The sequence below is a fragment of the Molothrus aeneus genome, chromosome 5 (assembly GCF_037042795.1).
Source record: "Molothrus aeneus isolate 106 chromosome 5, BPBGC_Maene_1.0, whole genome shotgun sequence".
In the NCBI taxonomy this organism is placed as follows: Eukaryota; Metazoa; Chordata; class Aves; order Passeriformes; family Icteridae; genus Molothrus; species Molothrus aeneus.
The window spans coordinates 14,123,957-14,139,867 of NC_089650.1; the positions used below are offsets into that span (position 1 = coordinate 14,123,957).

A 15,911-nucleotide genomic window follows, 5' to 3' on the forward strand; every position below is an offset into this window, starting at 1 on the left:
TTAAGCTGGGACAGCAGCAGTGTGGTTGCAGGGCTTGTTTCCCCACTACCCTCCAAGAATTTAATTTTCAAGCCGCTGGACATTGTCCAACAGGAAATACAGTCTCACTGGGAAAATCCTCACAACAGAAACCATCACACCCTATAGGAGAAGTTACTGGCTTTAAATGATAGAATGGATTCAAGTGAGATCTGGAAATGCTTCCAGAATCCCAGACAAGAGCCAATCCCTCCTCGTGCCAGGCTTTCCTGAAGCTGAACCACCTGGCACACCTTCCCACAGCACCCAGTGGTGCACCAGGACCCAGTATGGGTGGCTGGGGGACCAACCTGCAGAAGACCTTGCAGAACCAGGTGAACTCAATCACCCCAATATTTCCTGGGTCCACCCACTTTGGTTTGAGGGATTTTACACATCTTAAGGTAAAAGCATGAGGTACTGCCAGCCTGGTCCCAGGCTGCAATACCCATGTGAGCACAGTGCGCACGTGTTGTAGCATCAGGACTCCCACACCAAACCTTGGAGTAGTCTGAAATTACAACGGAGCTGCTGCATGTCACAGAGGCACAGAAAAAGGGTGAAAAGTCCCTTCTTTGTCCATTTCCTCTGAAGAGAAAAAGCAAACAAGAATTGAAATTCCTGGGAGGAACCAAGTAATGCTTCATGCTGGACCATGGTTTCTTTATAAACGATAAGTCATTTGACATGTGCTGGGAAACCACCCTTGGTTACCTCTGCTGACTGTGCAGGAATATGATCTTGCAGGGCTATACATAGGAAGACTGCTCTGAGACCTGTTCCATTCCCACATACTGGGAATGCAGACAGATATAGTACCATGTCTGAGAAATCAGAGGTTCAACAGCTCCACAGATGACATTGGAATTGAAAGGGATAAAAATAAAAAATACGATGTTCAGAAGACAGCAGTTTACAGTGAGCCCAAGTTTCCAGCTTGCAGAGAGGTGTTTGCTTTTAGAGAGGATGATGTGCTGCTCTCAGCAAAGATATGTAAACACTTTCTACCAAGGCAGAATGCTCTTCCTAAAGCTCCTGTCTCATGTCTACTGAAGCACTTAGGCCTCAGTGGGTCTAAGAGCTTTAAGGATGGCCGGAAATGAAAGAAAGTGAGTTCATAATCACATTTGTGGTGTTGTTTTTTTTGTTTTGGTTTGGTTTTTTGCCTGTGTGTGCTGGGGTTTTGTTGTTGTTGAGTTGGTTTGTTTGTTTTAATGCTATGTCTATAGAATGCACTCAGAGTGTAACCCTTTCTGGAAACTCAGAGATTTATGTGTTTCAGCCACTACTGATCTGGTGTGACTGGAACACCAGCAAAGAAAAATGTTCTGGGCAGTTCAACTGAACACAATCTGAGATTTAAAAAAAAGTCAAAGAAATGCTTTTGGCTTAACAAGTTTGCATCTTAAGACTACTTGACATGCTGTTAAGCTTTATGCCTCAGAGCTCTGCTGGGAAATGTTGTCAGCTTCTGAAAGGCTGGAGGTCAGACTGGAAAGCTCCTAAGCCTTGTCTGATTAGTGTGGGGAAGAGCAGAGAGGAGGTTCAGACTTCAAGGTGCAGGAACACAAACACCTGGGACGGCGCAGAGCTCCGAGGGCTGAGTGAGCCTGTCTCGCAGGGCTCTGCACTCAGCACACACAGGTTTGTGAGGCTCAGTGTGGCTCTGCTTGCTGCAAACCCCCCAGCAGTGCCCACACAACCCTGGGGAGAGCTGGATGAACAAAACCCACTTCCTGCACTGAGATTTCGGGAGCCACTTTGCAAGGCAACGCCAGCTGTTGGCTTTCCAAGAATGATGTTCAAGAGAAGCTGCTCCTTATAGAAAGGAGAAGGTGCTGAATATCCCCAGCCACTGGAAGGCTGAGAAGAATTGGCTCTAGGTAAGTACGATAACAGGAACCCAAAAGCAGGGGTAAACTCTGCTGGTTTGCTGTGACGTTGATTTTGCAGCTGTAGCTGCCAAAGCCCTGGGCTGTGCTTGGCAGATGCGCATGCGTCTGTCGCAACCAGCAGAAGGAAATGTTACTCAGCCCCACTTCCTTAAGGGTCTGTGGCAGAGAAGCACCCGTGCTCCACGGAGAGGCTGCGAGGGAGACAGCGAGGTACAGATGTGCTGTGGGCAGTTCACAGGGAGCTCTCACAGCTCTGCTCACCCTTACAGCCAGCTCTGGCTCACTTTCGAAGGTGTTGCTGCACCTGGGGCACCTTTGCCATGCAGAGCAAGGGTTAAGTAGGTTCATCCAGCCTGGCAAGCACAAGGCTGATGCCCTCAGCTCCTGAGGGTGGTGACTGGGCAGCCCAAGGACAGAACTGTGCCAGGGAAGTGGCACATGCTGGGCTCTGACAGCTGTCCCAGGATGCGGCTGAGAGGGAAGGGTTGGACACACAGGAAGTTCAGGTTTTCATAGCTTGTGGGCTTGGCTTTCAGGTCTGCTGGAGGGTTACCTGCTTGCACTTTGTCATACTGTGTTTGTATCTTCATTCATTCATCTTTTTTTCTTGTGTAAGGGAAAAGGTGGCATGAAGCTGCTTTTTAAGTATAAATTTTTCTCTGTATAAAGTTATTCCTGTTAAGATATAAAAAGCAAATGCAGAGTTGCACAAGACCATGTAGCGAAATCTTCAGCAAAATGTGAAGGACACTGCCTCCCTTGCTGGCAAAACATTTCTGTCTGCTTTTGACATGTTTCACCTGTGTTTATTTCTAGTTGGGGTTAGTTGATTAGTGGAGAATCCCAGCATGGAGCAGAAATGCTGGAATGTGAAAAGGAAAGAATGTCACAAGGGGACAGATTTGCAAGCTCATGTGATCAGGGCAGACTGGGAGCCCCAAGTCTTGGCAGGGGAGCTGGCAGGGATTAGCAGGGGTTATCTGGAGTGGGGATAGAGGGAAGAGAGAGTTGGGCAGCAGTGAAAAAAAGCTGCCTGGAAACATCATCCCACCCCACTTCCTGCTTTCCATTTCCCCGCTCCCCACCTCCCTCCTCAAATTCCACCCTTCAAATCTGCCAACTTCAAATTCTTCAGCCATGCCAATAGCAGCAGCATTATTGTGCTGTGCAGAGGGGGAAAAAAAGGGACAGCCATGTCCAAAAAATCTCCTGGTAGTGCTGGATCTCTTGAACGCCCTGCAGTGGGAGAGAAGAATAGTTTGGAGCATTTTTCTAGGAACAGGTCTGGCTGGTGTTGCTGTGTACACAGGCAGCGCTGGAACGAGGTCTGTCTGTGAAGGGGACCCAGGCTCTTCCTTGCTCTTTGTTCTGGCAGTGTGGGGCTGCCAAGCCTTTGTTTTGGGGACCTTTGCACTGTAAACAACTCTATGAGGGAGCTGCTCCTGTAATGATTTCTCCTCATTGGCCTGCTCTGAATACCCTTGATCCCTGCCAAAGTACAAAGGGCGTCAGAGCTGGATACATGATCATTTCCAGTTTCTGTTTCGATATCATGTTCAGATTCTTCAGGCAGCTCAGAGTAGCTCTGTCACAGACCCTTGGAAGATCAACAGTTGGCAGCTTTTGGCTATGGATATGTGATCCATGATGGATAGGTAATGTTGTAGGGGCAGTAAATTGGTGAGATACATTTAAAAATGTTGTCTGGGTCCAAAACTGGGAGATTAAATGAAGGGTGAAGCACAGCAGGCAGCAAAGTAAAATCCCATGAGTTGGAATTATTGGTGGCTATCTGTTTAATTTTCTTCTCTTTGTAGGTGCTGTGTCTAGGATAGAGTGCAGAGCGGAGACTTTGCTGGTAAGTAATGGTATCCCCTCCTGCAAATGAGAGCTGCTTTCTCACTTCCTGTCCTCAACAGGACAGCAGGGAGAAAAAAAGATTCATGAACTGAGATAAAGCCAAGGCGAACATTGGGCAAGACAGACTTCACTTGGGGGAAGTTAATTTATTGCCAATTAAAATAGATTTAAATTGTGAGAAAAGAAAATTAGATCACTTATTCCCCCCTCCATGGATTCCCAGGTTCAACTTCACTCCTTCATTCCTGAATTTTCTGCCCCCTCCTACCAAAGCAACACAGAAGGGAAGGGAAATGGATGTTGTCCTCAGTCTGAAAGACTTGCCATCTACTCCTCCATCATTCTCAACAATTTCCCATGCTTCAGCAGGGTTCATTTCCCATGGGCTGCAGTCCTTCAGGATAAACGTGCTCTCGCATGGGTTCTTCTCCACGGACTGCAGCTTCCTTCGGAGCCTGTCCACATGCTGCAGCATGGCCTTCTCCATGGGCTGCTGTGTGGATCTCTGCTCTGTAGTCCTCCAAAGGCTGCAGGGGCACAGCTGTCTCACCATGGCCTTCTCTGTGGGCCGCGGGGGAATCTCCGTGTCTATTGGAATATTAATCCCAATATTACCAGGTGGAACGTGCCTGGGCTCATCTGACCCTTGCTGCTGGACCAAAGGTGGCAGCTGCGGTGTTCCCCCTCAGAGACACCTTTGTCTGGCTGGAAGTTGCAGTTAGGCACTCAGAACAAGTCCAGGCATGGTAGAAACTCAGTTTACCTCTGGTGGAAAGGCTCCAGGCTAGGTGAAGAAGAAAAGGAGATGGATTCTGCAGAGGGTTTAATCCAGAGTTTATTCCAAAGTCACATATGTCTGAATCGTGGTAACAGCTCCACAGAATGCCGACTGCATGGTCTCCGTGTCTTTTAAGCCCGGGGGTGGGGGGAGGGAAGGGTCAGGTGAGCCACCAACCAGGTGGGAGGGGGGGAAGGCTCAGGGGACAATGACACTTGGATGAGCCAATGACCCCAGGGCTGAGGGGCATCTTTTGAACTTTTGCCAATCACACGAGGTCCCTGCTGGAATGATAAGATTGACTGACAGCACTTAGCAAGGAGGCAAGGGGAGGGGAAGGGAGAAGGTATTGCCACACCTGGGAAACTACTGGGATAGCTGAAACAGGAAATGGCATCACACTGCAGGTGTCAAGTGTATTTTCTTAAAAAGTGTTTTTAGGAAGATACATTTTTGAGAAAATCAGTAGCACAGGTCCAAGCCAGAGAGGTCAGGGTAATTTCTGAGGTGTTTACCATGCCCCATAAACATCCAAACACCAATTCCTCAGTTCTGGGGCAAACCTGCACTTTCCAGCTGAAAGGGGTCTCCCTTGTTAAGAAGTGAATAGATTTCTGATCAGACCAGGGATACTGCACAATTTGACAGTTTTGGAAAAGACCCCTACTTTGATTTGGATTTCTTTTCCAATGCAGGGCAGAGCAAGCAGCCAGGTGCCCATCAGCTCTTCTGCACTTGTGTTGTCTCCTGACTCATCTGTCTGCTCCTGAAAATGGAGTATGTCTGGTATTGGCTCGATGATTCCAACCAGTGGATTGAATATGGGAAAGAGGTGAAATTCATCTGCTGTTCATGCCAAAAGCTTTTGTTAAGCCATCTTTGGAGAGTTCTTTAGAGCGTGTTGTTCTGCAGCTGGTGTGTTCTACACGCACTGCTGGGTGCCCCTGCAGTGCTGCTCCAATGCCTGGGTGGAATTGTCTTCTTAATTGTCCCTCAAAGCAGGACTGGAACTCTGTGAAAGCTTTCAAGGGACTGGCTTGGGAAGCGGGTGCATTTTCCAGAGCTGACAAACATCATTTGGCTGGAGCTGACCACACAGGCTGTGGGGTTTTTTGTTGCTGCTGTTAGAAGTAGCTGCGCTCCATGGGGTACCCCTCCATCTCTGGAGAACAAAATGCTTGAAGCCACAGAGACTTCAAAACATTCTCCTGCTATAGGGGCCTGGGGAAACATTGATATTTCCCCACAGTGGCACCCAAACCAAAAGGTGGTTTCTAACACATATAATTTCCTTGTTCTTTCTGCAGCACCCAGATCACGCCACTGCCACTGTAACATCTGCATTTCTGGAGAATGAATATCAAGCTGACAAGAATGGTATTATTTTCTTCAGGGCTGGTTCTCAGCAGTATCAGCTAGACTTTGCAGGTGAAGTATCTCCTTGTTTTAATTTCAGTTCATAGTGCAGCTGGCTTGAAGGTTTTCACATTATGTCTGCATCTCTTTGAACAGCTTTTCTTCCTTCTGCAAATTTTCTCCAAGCAGAAATTGAGCAGTAGGTAAATTTCTCTAAACTTTTGACATGCCCCACTTGAGCTTCTACACTTGGGCATCTCTAGTCAAAAAAACCACACCTGACAATATTGTACATTCAGAAGAAGAGTTGAGAGTAAATGGCACCTTGGCTTATACATTTGTGTTTATACACCTGAAAAAGAAGAATGAGAAATCAGGGGAAAAAAAAAACGCACTGAAAAGTCAAAAGGTGAAGAAGTGAGCCTATACTGAACATCTTGGAAGCTTCTTACAGGGAGAGAAAGCACAGTGCAGCAAACAAAAATTTAGGGCTGGTTGCATAGAGAGAGAAATGGGAAAATGAAAAATGCTTTTCTGTTTCTAATTTATTTACCCATCTTAAAACTCCTGTTAGCTTTCCAAACTTTAAATGTTTCCTGGCATGAGTAAAGAGTAGTGTTTAAAGGAGGAAACAATGGATAATTAGCCATGTCACACAGCATGTGCTCTGTGATATTGTTACAGGACCAAGAAGGGAGGGCAGGCTTTGCTTTTAGCACCATGGAGCAGCCCTGTGCTGCCAGGAAAGTCAGGTTTGTGGCCCCCATTGCACTGAAAACTCTTTCCTGCTACAGGCCTGCCATCAGATGTGGTTTTCTCTGGCCAGCAGCCTGGATGTGAATACCAGTGCAGGTGCAGTTGGTGCTTGGTTGCCTTCAAGTTTCACAGCCTGTGCTAGCAGGTGGCTGACCTTGCTGATCTCCAAGTAGGAGCAGTGCAAGTGGGAATGAAATTTGCACTGGGGTGGGTGTGATAGAGAGGGCACCACAATGCAATATTCAGGGCTACCTCCTCTTTCATTTTTACTTAACATGGATGAGCCTGTCCCTAGACAATTAATTATCTTATCATTGAGTTAGTGTGTTTTTCTTTCAAGACATGGTCCAAACAAATGTGCTCTTTAAAACTCAAAGAAGTGTTACTCGACTGCCTAAAGAATCTCAAGATGGACAAGATGGAAGGTAATACACATTCATTGTTTAACAGTGTCTCTAGAGGACAGCACCTTTCTGCTAAGTTCCTCCTACCTGCCTAGAATGCAATTTTATATTTCTTAAATTAATTTTTAGATACCTTTTCCTGACTGGTTTAACAGTACATTTTGCAGTGACAGTATTTGTAAATTATACAACGTTTCTGTAAAATTCTCTGGAGGGATGTTTGCTGGCAGTCTCTGGCAGCTGTGACAGACCACTAGAGCAGATCTGCTCTCTCTGTGAGAGGCAAGGCCACATAGGGCTGACACAACTGTGCCAGGAAGTTTTATTCCTTGATTTATGCCCCAACACTAATAAATAAACTGTGCAGCAATTAGGAGCGAGGGACTGCCAATCCCAAGAGCTGTGGTGCATGTGGATGTCATCTCTGGGAAAGCTGAGGATAAACTAAAACTCAGAACAGGCAAATCCATTGAAATAAAGTGAATTAGAGGCACTTACTTGAGATACCCTATCTTATGTAGCTTTTTCTAAAATAAGTTCAGCTTAATTTAAACACATCTGCTATAAATGTTATTTGTGCTACTGATTTCTTTTAGTAAGAGCTGTCTCTGCTTTAGCAACTCACCAGCAGAGAGTGTATGTGAAGCTGAGGGTTCAATTAAAGTGTTGGTTCAACCTAAGGTGTGTTCATTCAAAAAGAAAACAAACTATAGCTTGTGAATGGATGCCTGAAGGCTGCTTTAGAGCCCGTGGTTAGATTCACCACAAGGGGGATTTGGTTAGGAGTATCACCAGCTGACTGGTTCCTTTTTCTATTCTGTAGCCAAAACATGACTCTATCACATCCTGTCTATCCTCCACAGTGGGACCAAACTGCACTGCCTGATATTGGGTACAAGGTAGGACTTTTCAGCTCTACAGTGGGTGGGGAGAGCTCTCTCCTGTACTGTTTTTTTTTCCAAGACCATAATTCAAGGCAATTGAGATATTACCAGCTTTTAAATAAAATAGTGTGTCTTGTAAAATAAGCAGCTATGATGTGAAACAAGACTGACAGTTCATATTCAGAACAGATGTGCATTTCCTGGGAGGCTCTCTGAGAATGAAGTGGTATCATCTCCCCTATAATATCACACAGGGTAAGAAAGGCCATTGCTGCTCATACCTGTCCTTTGCACTCTCCCAGGGCACTTCATCCCCTGATAAACCAGATTAATTGTATCTTAAGGTGGTATTTCCTCTGTCAGTTTGGGGCAGGATGTTATTTGCTGTGGTAAACTGCAGCTTGGCCCTGTAGGGCAGAATAGACTAGTGTGTCAGATTAAGGGGAAACTTTCACTCTGCTTCAGCCTGAATGCTGCTGTGCATTTTAACTTTAGGTTACTCTGAGCTAAAGATAGTCCTGATATGAAGGTGCACCCTCAAAAGGAAGTTGTGTGGGGGTGCACTGGTTTCCCTCAGTTGGTGCCTGTGCTTCCACATGGGGACTGATGGTAAAAGAGGGTTGATAGGAAAAACAGAAGCAGCTTGTGATTTTTGTGGAAGGGCTTTTCAGCAGATGTGAGAAGGTTGAGGAGTCCTTTGAAAGGACTGGGAGTTGTTATTCTCAGTAATACCTTATTTTTAGTGCTTTAAAAATATTCAGTTGATACAGCTCAGCACTGATTCCCAAGAATATATAAAAATCAAGAGGCTGTTTGAGAAGACAATGAAAGGTTACTGCATCAACAAACTGCAGAGGATTCAGAACCCAACACTTTGGGACATCTTTCAGTGGTTTGTATCTATTTTATTTCATTATCCTTACTGTATGAGAAGACTGGTAGTTCCTGATCTCCTGTCCTCCATAGTCTACATTTGGAACTGCCAAATTCAGCAGTTCAGCAGAGGTGAGGCTGCCACATATCTCTCTGCCCAGGTCTGGCTGGTGGCCCAGACTTATGACTGTCCCAAAACCTGGCTCCCTGAGGCTGAGGCTTCCCTGGGGCAGTCCTGGAAGGGGACTGGGGCTCCTCTCTCTGTTACTGAGTTGTTAGCATTGTATCTGTATTCTTTTGTGTGTGCAGAAATTAGCCTTTTATCCCTAGCAAGATATCTGTGTGATTCTTGCTAGTGTTATTCAAAAAGTAAATTATTTTCCTTCATCATAACTGAGCTTTGGTGTTTCAGGTTTATTCTTTTGGTTTTAGCCTCTTCCACATAGGAGTTAGGAAAAAAAAAAGGAGGAGACTTTTTCTGGTGATAAGGGCAGAGATTATACAATCTTCACTGTAGCTTTACACAGCTCTGTTTTATAATCATATTTATGTATTCAGGATTTATATAACATGGGAACTGACCAATTCCTAGTCAGAGATGTTTGTCTCTTTACTCTCTCATGTGGTATGAAGTTGTGGGAGACACAGTCCATAGTGCTGCAGAGAACTTTTTGTTTTGCTGGCAGGAGCCAGCCATGTGGCAGGGTACCAGCAGAAGTGCAAAGCAGGCAGTAACCCCACCGAGAGTGGTTTGTGTCACTGTTCCTCCATGACCCAGAAGTAGGAGGAGTTGAGTTGGGAAATTTTCCTTGTTTGAACCAGGAAAACAAGTAGGGGTTTGTTGGTTTGTTTGGGTTTTTTTGTTTGGTTTTTTTTGTTTGTTTGTTTGGTTTTTTTTTGGTTATGTTGGGGGGGTTGTTTGTTTTTGGTGTGTGTGGTTTTTTTGTTGTTGTTGGTTTGGTTTGGTTTTGTTTTTTGTTTTTTTTTTTTTTTTTTTGTTGGTTTTTTTTGTTGTTGCTGTTTCTAGGCAAAAAGAAAAGATGAAGAAGCTCCATAAATTGAAAGGGGTGAACGAGAGGCTCCTGTTCCATGGCACAAGTCCATCCCATGTGTCTGCCATCTGTGAGCAGAACTTTGACTGGAGACTCTGTGGGACTCATGGGACAATGTATGGAAAAGGTACAAGTGCAGAAGGGTGTAGGGGCTGTGGCAGCAGGGACTGCAGACCCCAGCCAGGCTGGGGGATGTGGGTGCAAAGTGACTGATGGTTCCTGACCCACGTACTCCTGCCTTTAGGGCACGGTCACCTGTGCACATCTGCATTGCTTTAGGTAGCACCCACAGCAGCAATCCCATTCCAGGAAGGCCTAAAAACACCTCTCTTTGCCTCAGGTGCCTGCTCTTGGACAGGTGGGACTGGGAAGCTAATGGTGAAATGTGGACTGGAGTTGGTTGGTACTTTACAATAAGCCAGTGTGGCAGCACCTGGCAAGAATGTTCCCACACGTTGTAGGGCTAGCTGGGCTTGTTGGATTGCTGGCTGCCAAGGTGCTGTTGGCATGTGCTTGTCCCTAGGCTGGTGTGTTGTCTCACCTGTGGCCTTTTCTGCTCCCTAGGAAGCTACTTTGCCAGAGATGCCAGCTATTCCCATGAGTACTGCTCCTCTCTCGGTGGGCGCTACCACATGTTCGTAGCTCAGGTTCTTGCTGGAGACTTTGTGCGGGGGAACCCTGAGTACTGCCGCCCTCCACCCAGAGACAAAAACTCAAACAGACTTTATGACAGCTGCGTGGATGACCCCACAGACCCTTCCATCTTTGTCATCTTTGAGAAGCAACAAATTTACCCTGCCTATATCTTGGAGTACAGCCTTGAGACCAGCTGTGTGGTCCTGTAATGAATGGTGGAACATCTTTTGAATTCACACTGAATAAATTACTCTTCAGTACATTTTTTAAAATGTTTGTTCAATTTTAGTTGTAGCTTTAGAACTCTTTGTAGTGCACTGAACCAGTATCAATCCTCTGATTGTTTTGGGGGGCATAGATATTTGTTAGGGATTATTCTTTCCCCAGGAACAGTGCCAAGCTTTAGCATTCAGCATATCTCTAGCCTGGAATGGGGATGTACCTGCTTTGCATACCATGATGCAGCGACACCTGCTGAGTTAAAATGACCTTGATCCACTGATATGGTCACCTTGGTTTGATTCCTGCCTGTGATGGTGCTGATATGCCAAAGGGAGGCTGGGCAGGGAGTGTGGAAGAAGGAAAAGTGGAAGTACCTACATCATGGTGCTCAAAAGAGGAATCATGGCCTGTCTTTGAAGTAAATGGTAGGAAGCTCCTGCATCCTGAAGGCTTTGTAATTAATGCTGGTAAAGAACTTGACTTTGTTTCCTGGTCACATTGCTGACATTTCTTCTTACCTTGTTCTGCTGTGTCAAGTCTGCATGTCTCTGTGACACCCTGTCCTTCCTCTGTTCCCACTGGATTCGGGTCAAGAAAAGCAGGGATATGGCAGCTGCTGAAGTTAGATCCCCACCATGCCATGACACCAGTCTGAGCTGAGCTGAATAATGGCCCACAGCGGTGTCCCACCAGGGCTGTGGAGCCAGTTCCTGCAGCAGTGAGGGGTGAGACACAGGGGCTTTGTGAGGCATGGCCACCTCCTTGCCACCCTGCAGGCTGGCACTGGTGGTGGCTGCTCTGGATTACCCTGATGCTGCTGCCTGGCACTTCTCTGGGGGATGGAGAAGTGCCCAGTGGTGTGTGCTCCAGCTAGGATGGATGGTGGGGAAAGCTTGAATTGTGGTCATAGTACTTGAAACTTGGTGGATAATGGGATAACATTTGGGATGAGTGATAGCATGGAAACAAAAATTAATGATTTATTTTAAAACACTGGTGAAGTGTAAATTGTAATTCAGCAGAGGAATCACAAGTAGTTCAACTGTGTGTGCCATAGCTGGGAGGAACCAAGAGGAGGGCTGTGTTTAGGATCTCATCAGCTTTCCTAAAGCTGCTATCTTCAGGCACAATCAGTGTCTTTAGAAAATTTTGAAAGACAGGTGACTGCAGTAAGTCCCTAAGCTGCACTAATTCATGCAATTCCATGTCTCACTGCTTTTGCATAAGCCTAAAGGTTGCTCTTTAGCAAATTGGTGATCTAGTCTTGTCAGTCACAGGTGAGCAGAGAACTTTCCACACAGTCAGGAAGTAAAAATGAAAGTCACTTAAAGTGACTTAAAGTGGATAGGAAGGGACTGAACAGTGACCATTTTCAGCTGTCACCCTACATTGGTCCCTGCAACATTCCATAGATTTCTTCCATGGTTTCATCAGCTTAAGGAGGCTTGGACGTGCAGCCTTTGGGCACGACAGGGGCTGGGAGATGGAGGGTTTGGGAAGAGTTTTGCTATTATACAAAATACTCCGTGGAATGATGCCTGTGTATAAATCATCTTCCCCCATTCTTCTCCTCCATGACAGAAGAAACCACCCATCATGTGGGAAAAAGTTATTTCCAGCAAGGTGGGCTTCAGAGTATGATTGCCAAATTCATCAGAGGCTGGAGATCTGGAAGGAAGAGCCTGCTGAGAAGCAGGCCAGCCACAGGAAAAGGGGGGGGTTGTTGATCTGAAAAAGAGGAAACCAGGCAGAGACCAGAGGACATGTGCAAACATGCACAGTTTGGAAGAAAAATAAGATTTTCCAGTAAGTCAAAACTATTTCTGACTACAGGGAGAGTTTCTCACAGCCTCCAGCTGCCTCCAGAATTAGGTGCTGGGTGTTCTATCAAGAAGATCAGGCAGGATCTGGTGTGAGCAGATGTAACAGTGTGCAGTGGTGTGGCACTGCTGGGGCTCTGCAGGTGCTGGAGTACCAGATCTGACATGGAAGTTCTCCTTGAGGAGCTCTTTCAGGGTCACCCTCTGCAACTCTCCCTTTGTGCTACTGCTCAAAGGAGCACTCCCCCCTCCAGGTGGGTGCTGCTGCTGTTTCCCCCATACCTGGATGGGGGCAGTAGATGCAGGGAATTCACCTGCTTGAAAACTGACCTAGCCAAAACCCCCACAAAACCCAAACCCAAAATACGGTATTCAGCATGAGCAGTTTCCAGTTCTGCTTGTGTCAACACCAACAGAGAGCTGAGCAGGCTGCAGCATGATTTTTAATTGGCATGAGATGATCCTGAACCCCTAGCCCAAGCAGATCTGGGAATCTAAAGCTAAGACTCAGGAATATTTCAGCCAGTGAGGCGCTGACAGCAGAAGCTGCTAGTAAAACTGAAAAGCAACTTAATCTATGAATACTTTTTCATGGGACTTTTGTTCAGGATCATAAATTTGCTAAATCTTCTTCCCAACCTGAACCTCTGGCTGCCTCTGGAGTACCTGGGTGCCTTCAAAGTACTAAACAGAAAGCATTCCTCAGCACCCTTTTAGATCAGAAATGCTTGCAAACCATCAGCAATCTGTGTGCTAGTTGGCAGGCACCAAGCACGGATCTGTTGACTTTTCATTCACTTTTTGTTTCCCGTGAAAAAAATTAAGACCTGTTGAGAAAGGGTTAAATTGTTTCTGACTCATGCATATGATTGACAGTTCACAGTCACCAAGATGGTGGTGGGACAGGTCTGGTCTGAGGAACACTGATTTCTGAGGGGTTTGCTTCTTCCTCCCTCAGCCAGCCTGACACAGGATGGGCAGTGCTGCAGGGGGCTTGTTCTGCAGCAGCAGCCTCTCTTTGTCATCTCCTGGACAGGCTGCTGTGGGCATCAGCAGCTTCTCCAGTCATTTCTTTAGCAATTGCTTTTCAGGAACCAGCAACTATTCATAAGGATCAATGGATGCATTTTGTACTCATATAAATAATGTATTTTTTCTATGTGTTCATATGTACTGTCTTTGCCTGCAAGGATGTTAGCTCAAGTGATCTTTTCATCACAATGTATTTCTAATTGATTTTATTGTGGTTCTCTTAGGGCTTCACAGCGTGCCTAGCTTTAACATAGTTGGTTACATATTCATGCAACTGGTGTAGGCTTTCTATTAAATAACACCTCAGCAAGTTTTCAGGCTTTCTTTTCATTTACTGGTGCCGAGTTTGACTTCTCAGTATTTTTAAGAAACCTTTTAACAATTTTGACAGAATTTATTACAGGATGATTAAACTGCAGAAACCTAATGCTTGATTGAATGTGCTGAATGACATATTATTTTCCAAAACATTCAAACTGTTAAAAATCAACCTGAGCCCCATAACCTGGCATGACCACTGTATGGGTGCCAGGTGAAGAAAACACAGTTATTGTTCTTGGCATGACATGCTCAACAATTGCATTATTTAACAAGGCTCTTTCTAGATTGAGGGAATAATGAACCCAGATCACTGTGGTAATGATGGGGGCTGACGGTTTGGGGAAAGGCAGGAGTCTTTAGTTAGGGGCCTGTAGGAGACAAATCCCAGGCAACAGCTTTTTCTGGTTGTTCCTGTTCTTTTTCAGTGCCTCTTGTCTGGCATGTTGAGTCCTAGGCATGATTTCCCAGAGCAACTCAAACTGTCTTTACAAGTTTACTTTTACATCTAGCTTACAAATAGGAGCAATAGGGAAGGCTGACCTGGTTCTTATCCATCTGTTCTTAATAAGCTTAGATTTCCCTTCCAGATGGTTTCCAGCGATGTCAGAGGGCCCATTAATTGGTGTGCCTGTGTTCAACTTAGAAATGCTTGGGAAATGTCTACACGTGATATCCCCACCACTGGAGGAAGCTTTGTCTTTACTCACTCCCAAGGAGAAGTTTTATTTCAGTGTGTGTCCTGTAAAAAATTTTTCTTGGTCTGTACCTTCAACTTTGGTCTCCTTAACTGAATTTTATTTTCGATATCATTTTCCATTTAGTAAGTCCAAAGCAGGTGTTGGAAGTCACATTGGTCTCTGGTTAAACAATTTGCGTACCCTTTCATTCTTGCTTCTTGTGGGCTCTTTCTGACTGCATTTTGCAGATAGATCCTTGCAACTTCCAGTTTGCTTTTCTGTTAAAAATTCCTGCAGGTTTATCGGGCTTTTTTACTATGTTCTGCAGCATCCATCTCAAGCTGTGATCCATTCTGCTTCCTGAAAGCCAGCTGACCTTTGTTTTGTCTCTCAGCTCAAGCAAGTTCTTCTAAGAGTCTTTTTTTATATCCTTTTTCCTCTTAGATCCTCATACAATATGACCTCATTTTACCAGTGACACAACCTCTGCCTTCACATAACTTATTTGATTGAAGGTCCTCACATCAATCCTAATGTCGTTAAAAATCCCTTTTTTGTTTGTTTGGTTTTTTTTGTGGGGTTTTCTGGTCGGTTGGTTGGTTTGGTTGGGTTTTTTTTCACTAAGCAAGTCAAATTCCTTACTAACAGACTGTCCTCTGTGCATTTCCTTAGAAATGTGATTAGTTTCACTGTAGGCTACTAACGAAACCTAAACTTTGAGACAGTGCTATCAAAATACAGTTTTCCTATCAGGATCTTCTCCACCTGCTGCTATGCCTGAACTCTGAGTAACTCAATGACATGCCTTGATCACTGGCTTTTCTTTTCCTTCCCAGATTGATCTTGGGATTGTTTTTCTTTTCTTCCCCTCAACTTCCAATTCTACTTGTTCCTGTTAACATGTGGCATCTAGGCAGTTTCCCAAGCTGAAACATAATTAATGACATTCATAAGTAAAATATCTGCATTACATAACTGGGAAGACAACTTGCAGGACTCTTCTCTATCTAAATGCCATCAAGCAACATAAAAATTAACATAATCCTCTAATGACTGTTAATTCAAGATGATTGTGAAAGTTGTTGTTCATCAAGAGAAGCAGCTCTTTGCAGTGGCATGAGCTACATGGATTGGATAGCCAGGTGATCTATTCCCACAATTGTGGATGTTTTATTGGGGAACTTATAAATAAAAACTTGCCTTTTCATTAGGCAATTCAGAAGTATTGACTTCTACAGGTAAAACATGGATAACAACCAAATAATACTATTGTTAACTAACCAAGCTCAAGTGTCTGCTCAGTGCCTGTTCTGTGGGCTGGCACACT

The 15,911-nt window shown here is 45.1% G+C and overlaps 1 protein-coding gene across 1 annotated transcript; it reads left to right on the plus strand.

Moving 5' to 3' along the window:
• Positions 1-3,520: 3,520 nt before the first annotated feature.
• LOC136556958 (protein mono-ADP-ribosyltransferase PARP12-like) lies at positions 3,521-10,774 on the plus strand. The gene is made up of 9 exons (XM_066550411.1): positions 3,521-3,568; positions 3,731-3,771; positions 5,247-5,383; positions 5,859-5,979; positions 7,004-7,088; positions 7,891-7,966; positions 8,713-8,843; positions 9,852-10,003; positions 10,441-10,774. The coding sequence occupies exons 3-9, from the start codon at positions 5,324-5,326 to the stop codon at positions 10,719-10,721; spliced, it is 906 nt and encodes a 301-aa protein (XP_066406508.1). The 5' UTR covers positions 3,521-3,568; positions 3,731-3,771; positions 5,247-5,323; the 3' UTR covers positions 10,722-10,774.
• The last annotated feature ends 5,137 nt before the right edge of the window (positions 10,775-15,911 follow it).

Excerpts from the sequence above, each read along its gene's own strand:
- LOC136556958 (XM_066550411.1), top strand. The coding sequence starts at position 5,324 with ATGGAGTATGTCTGGTATTGGCTCGATGATTCCAACCAGTGGATTGAA. Across the intron at positions 5,384-5,858 it reads GGATTGAATATGGGAAAGAG|CACCCAGATCACGCCACTGC; the intron begins GTGAAATTCATC and ends TTCTTTCTGCAG. Across the intron at positions 7,967-8,712 it reads TGCCTGATATTGGGTACAAG|TTGATACAGCTCAGCACTGA; the intron begins GTAGGACTTTTC and ends AAAAATATTCAG.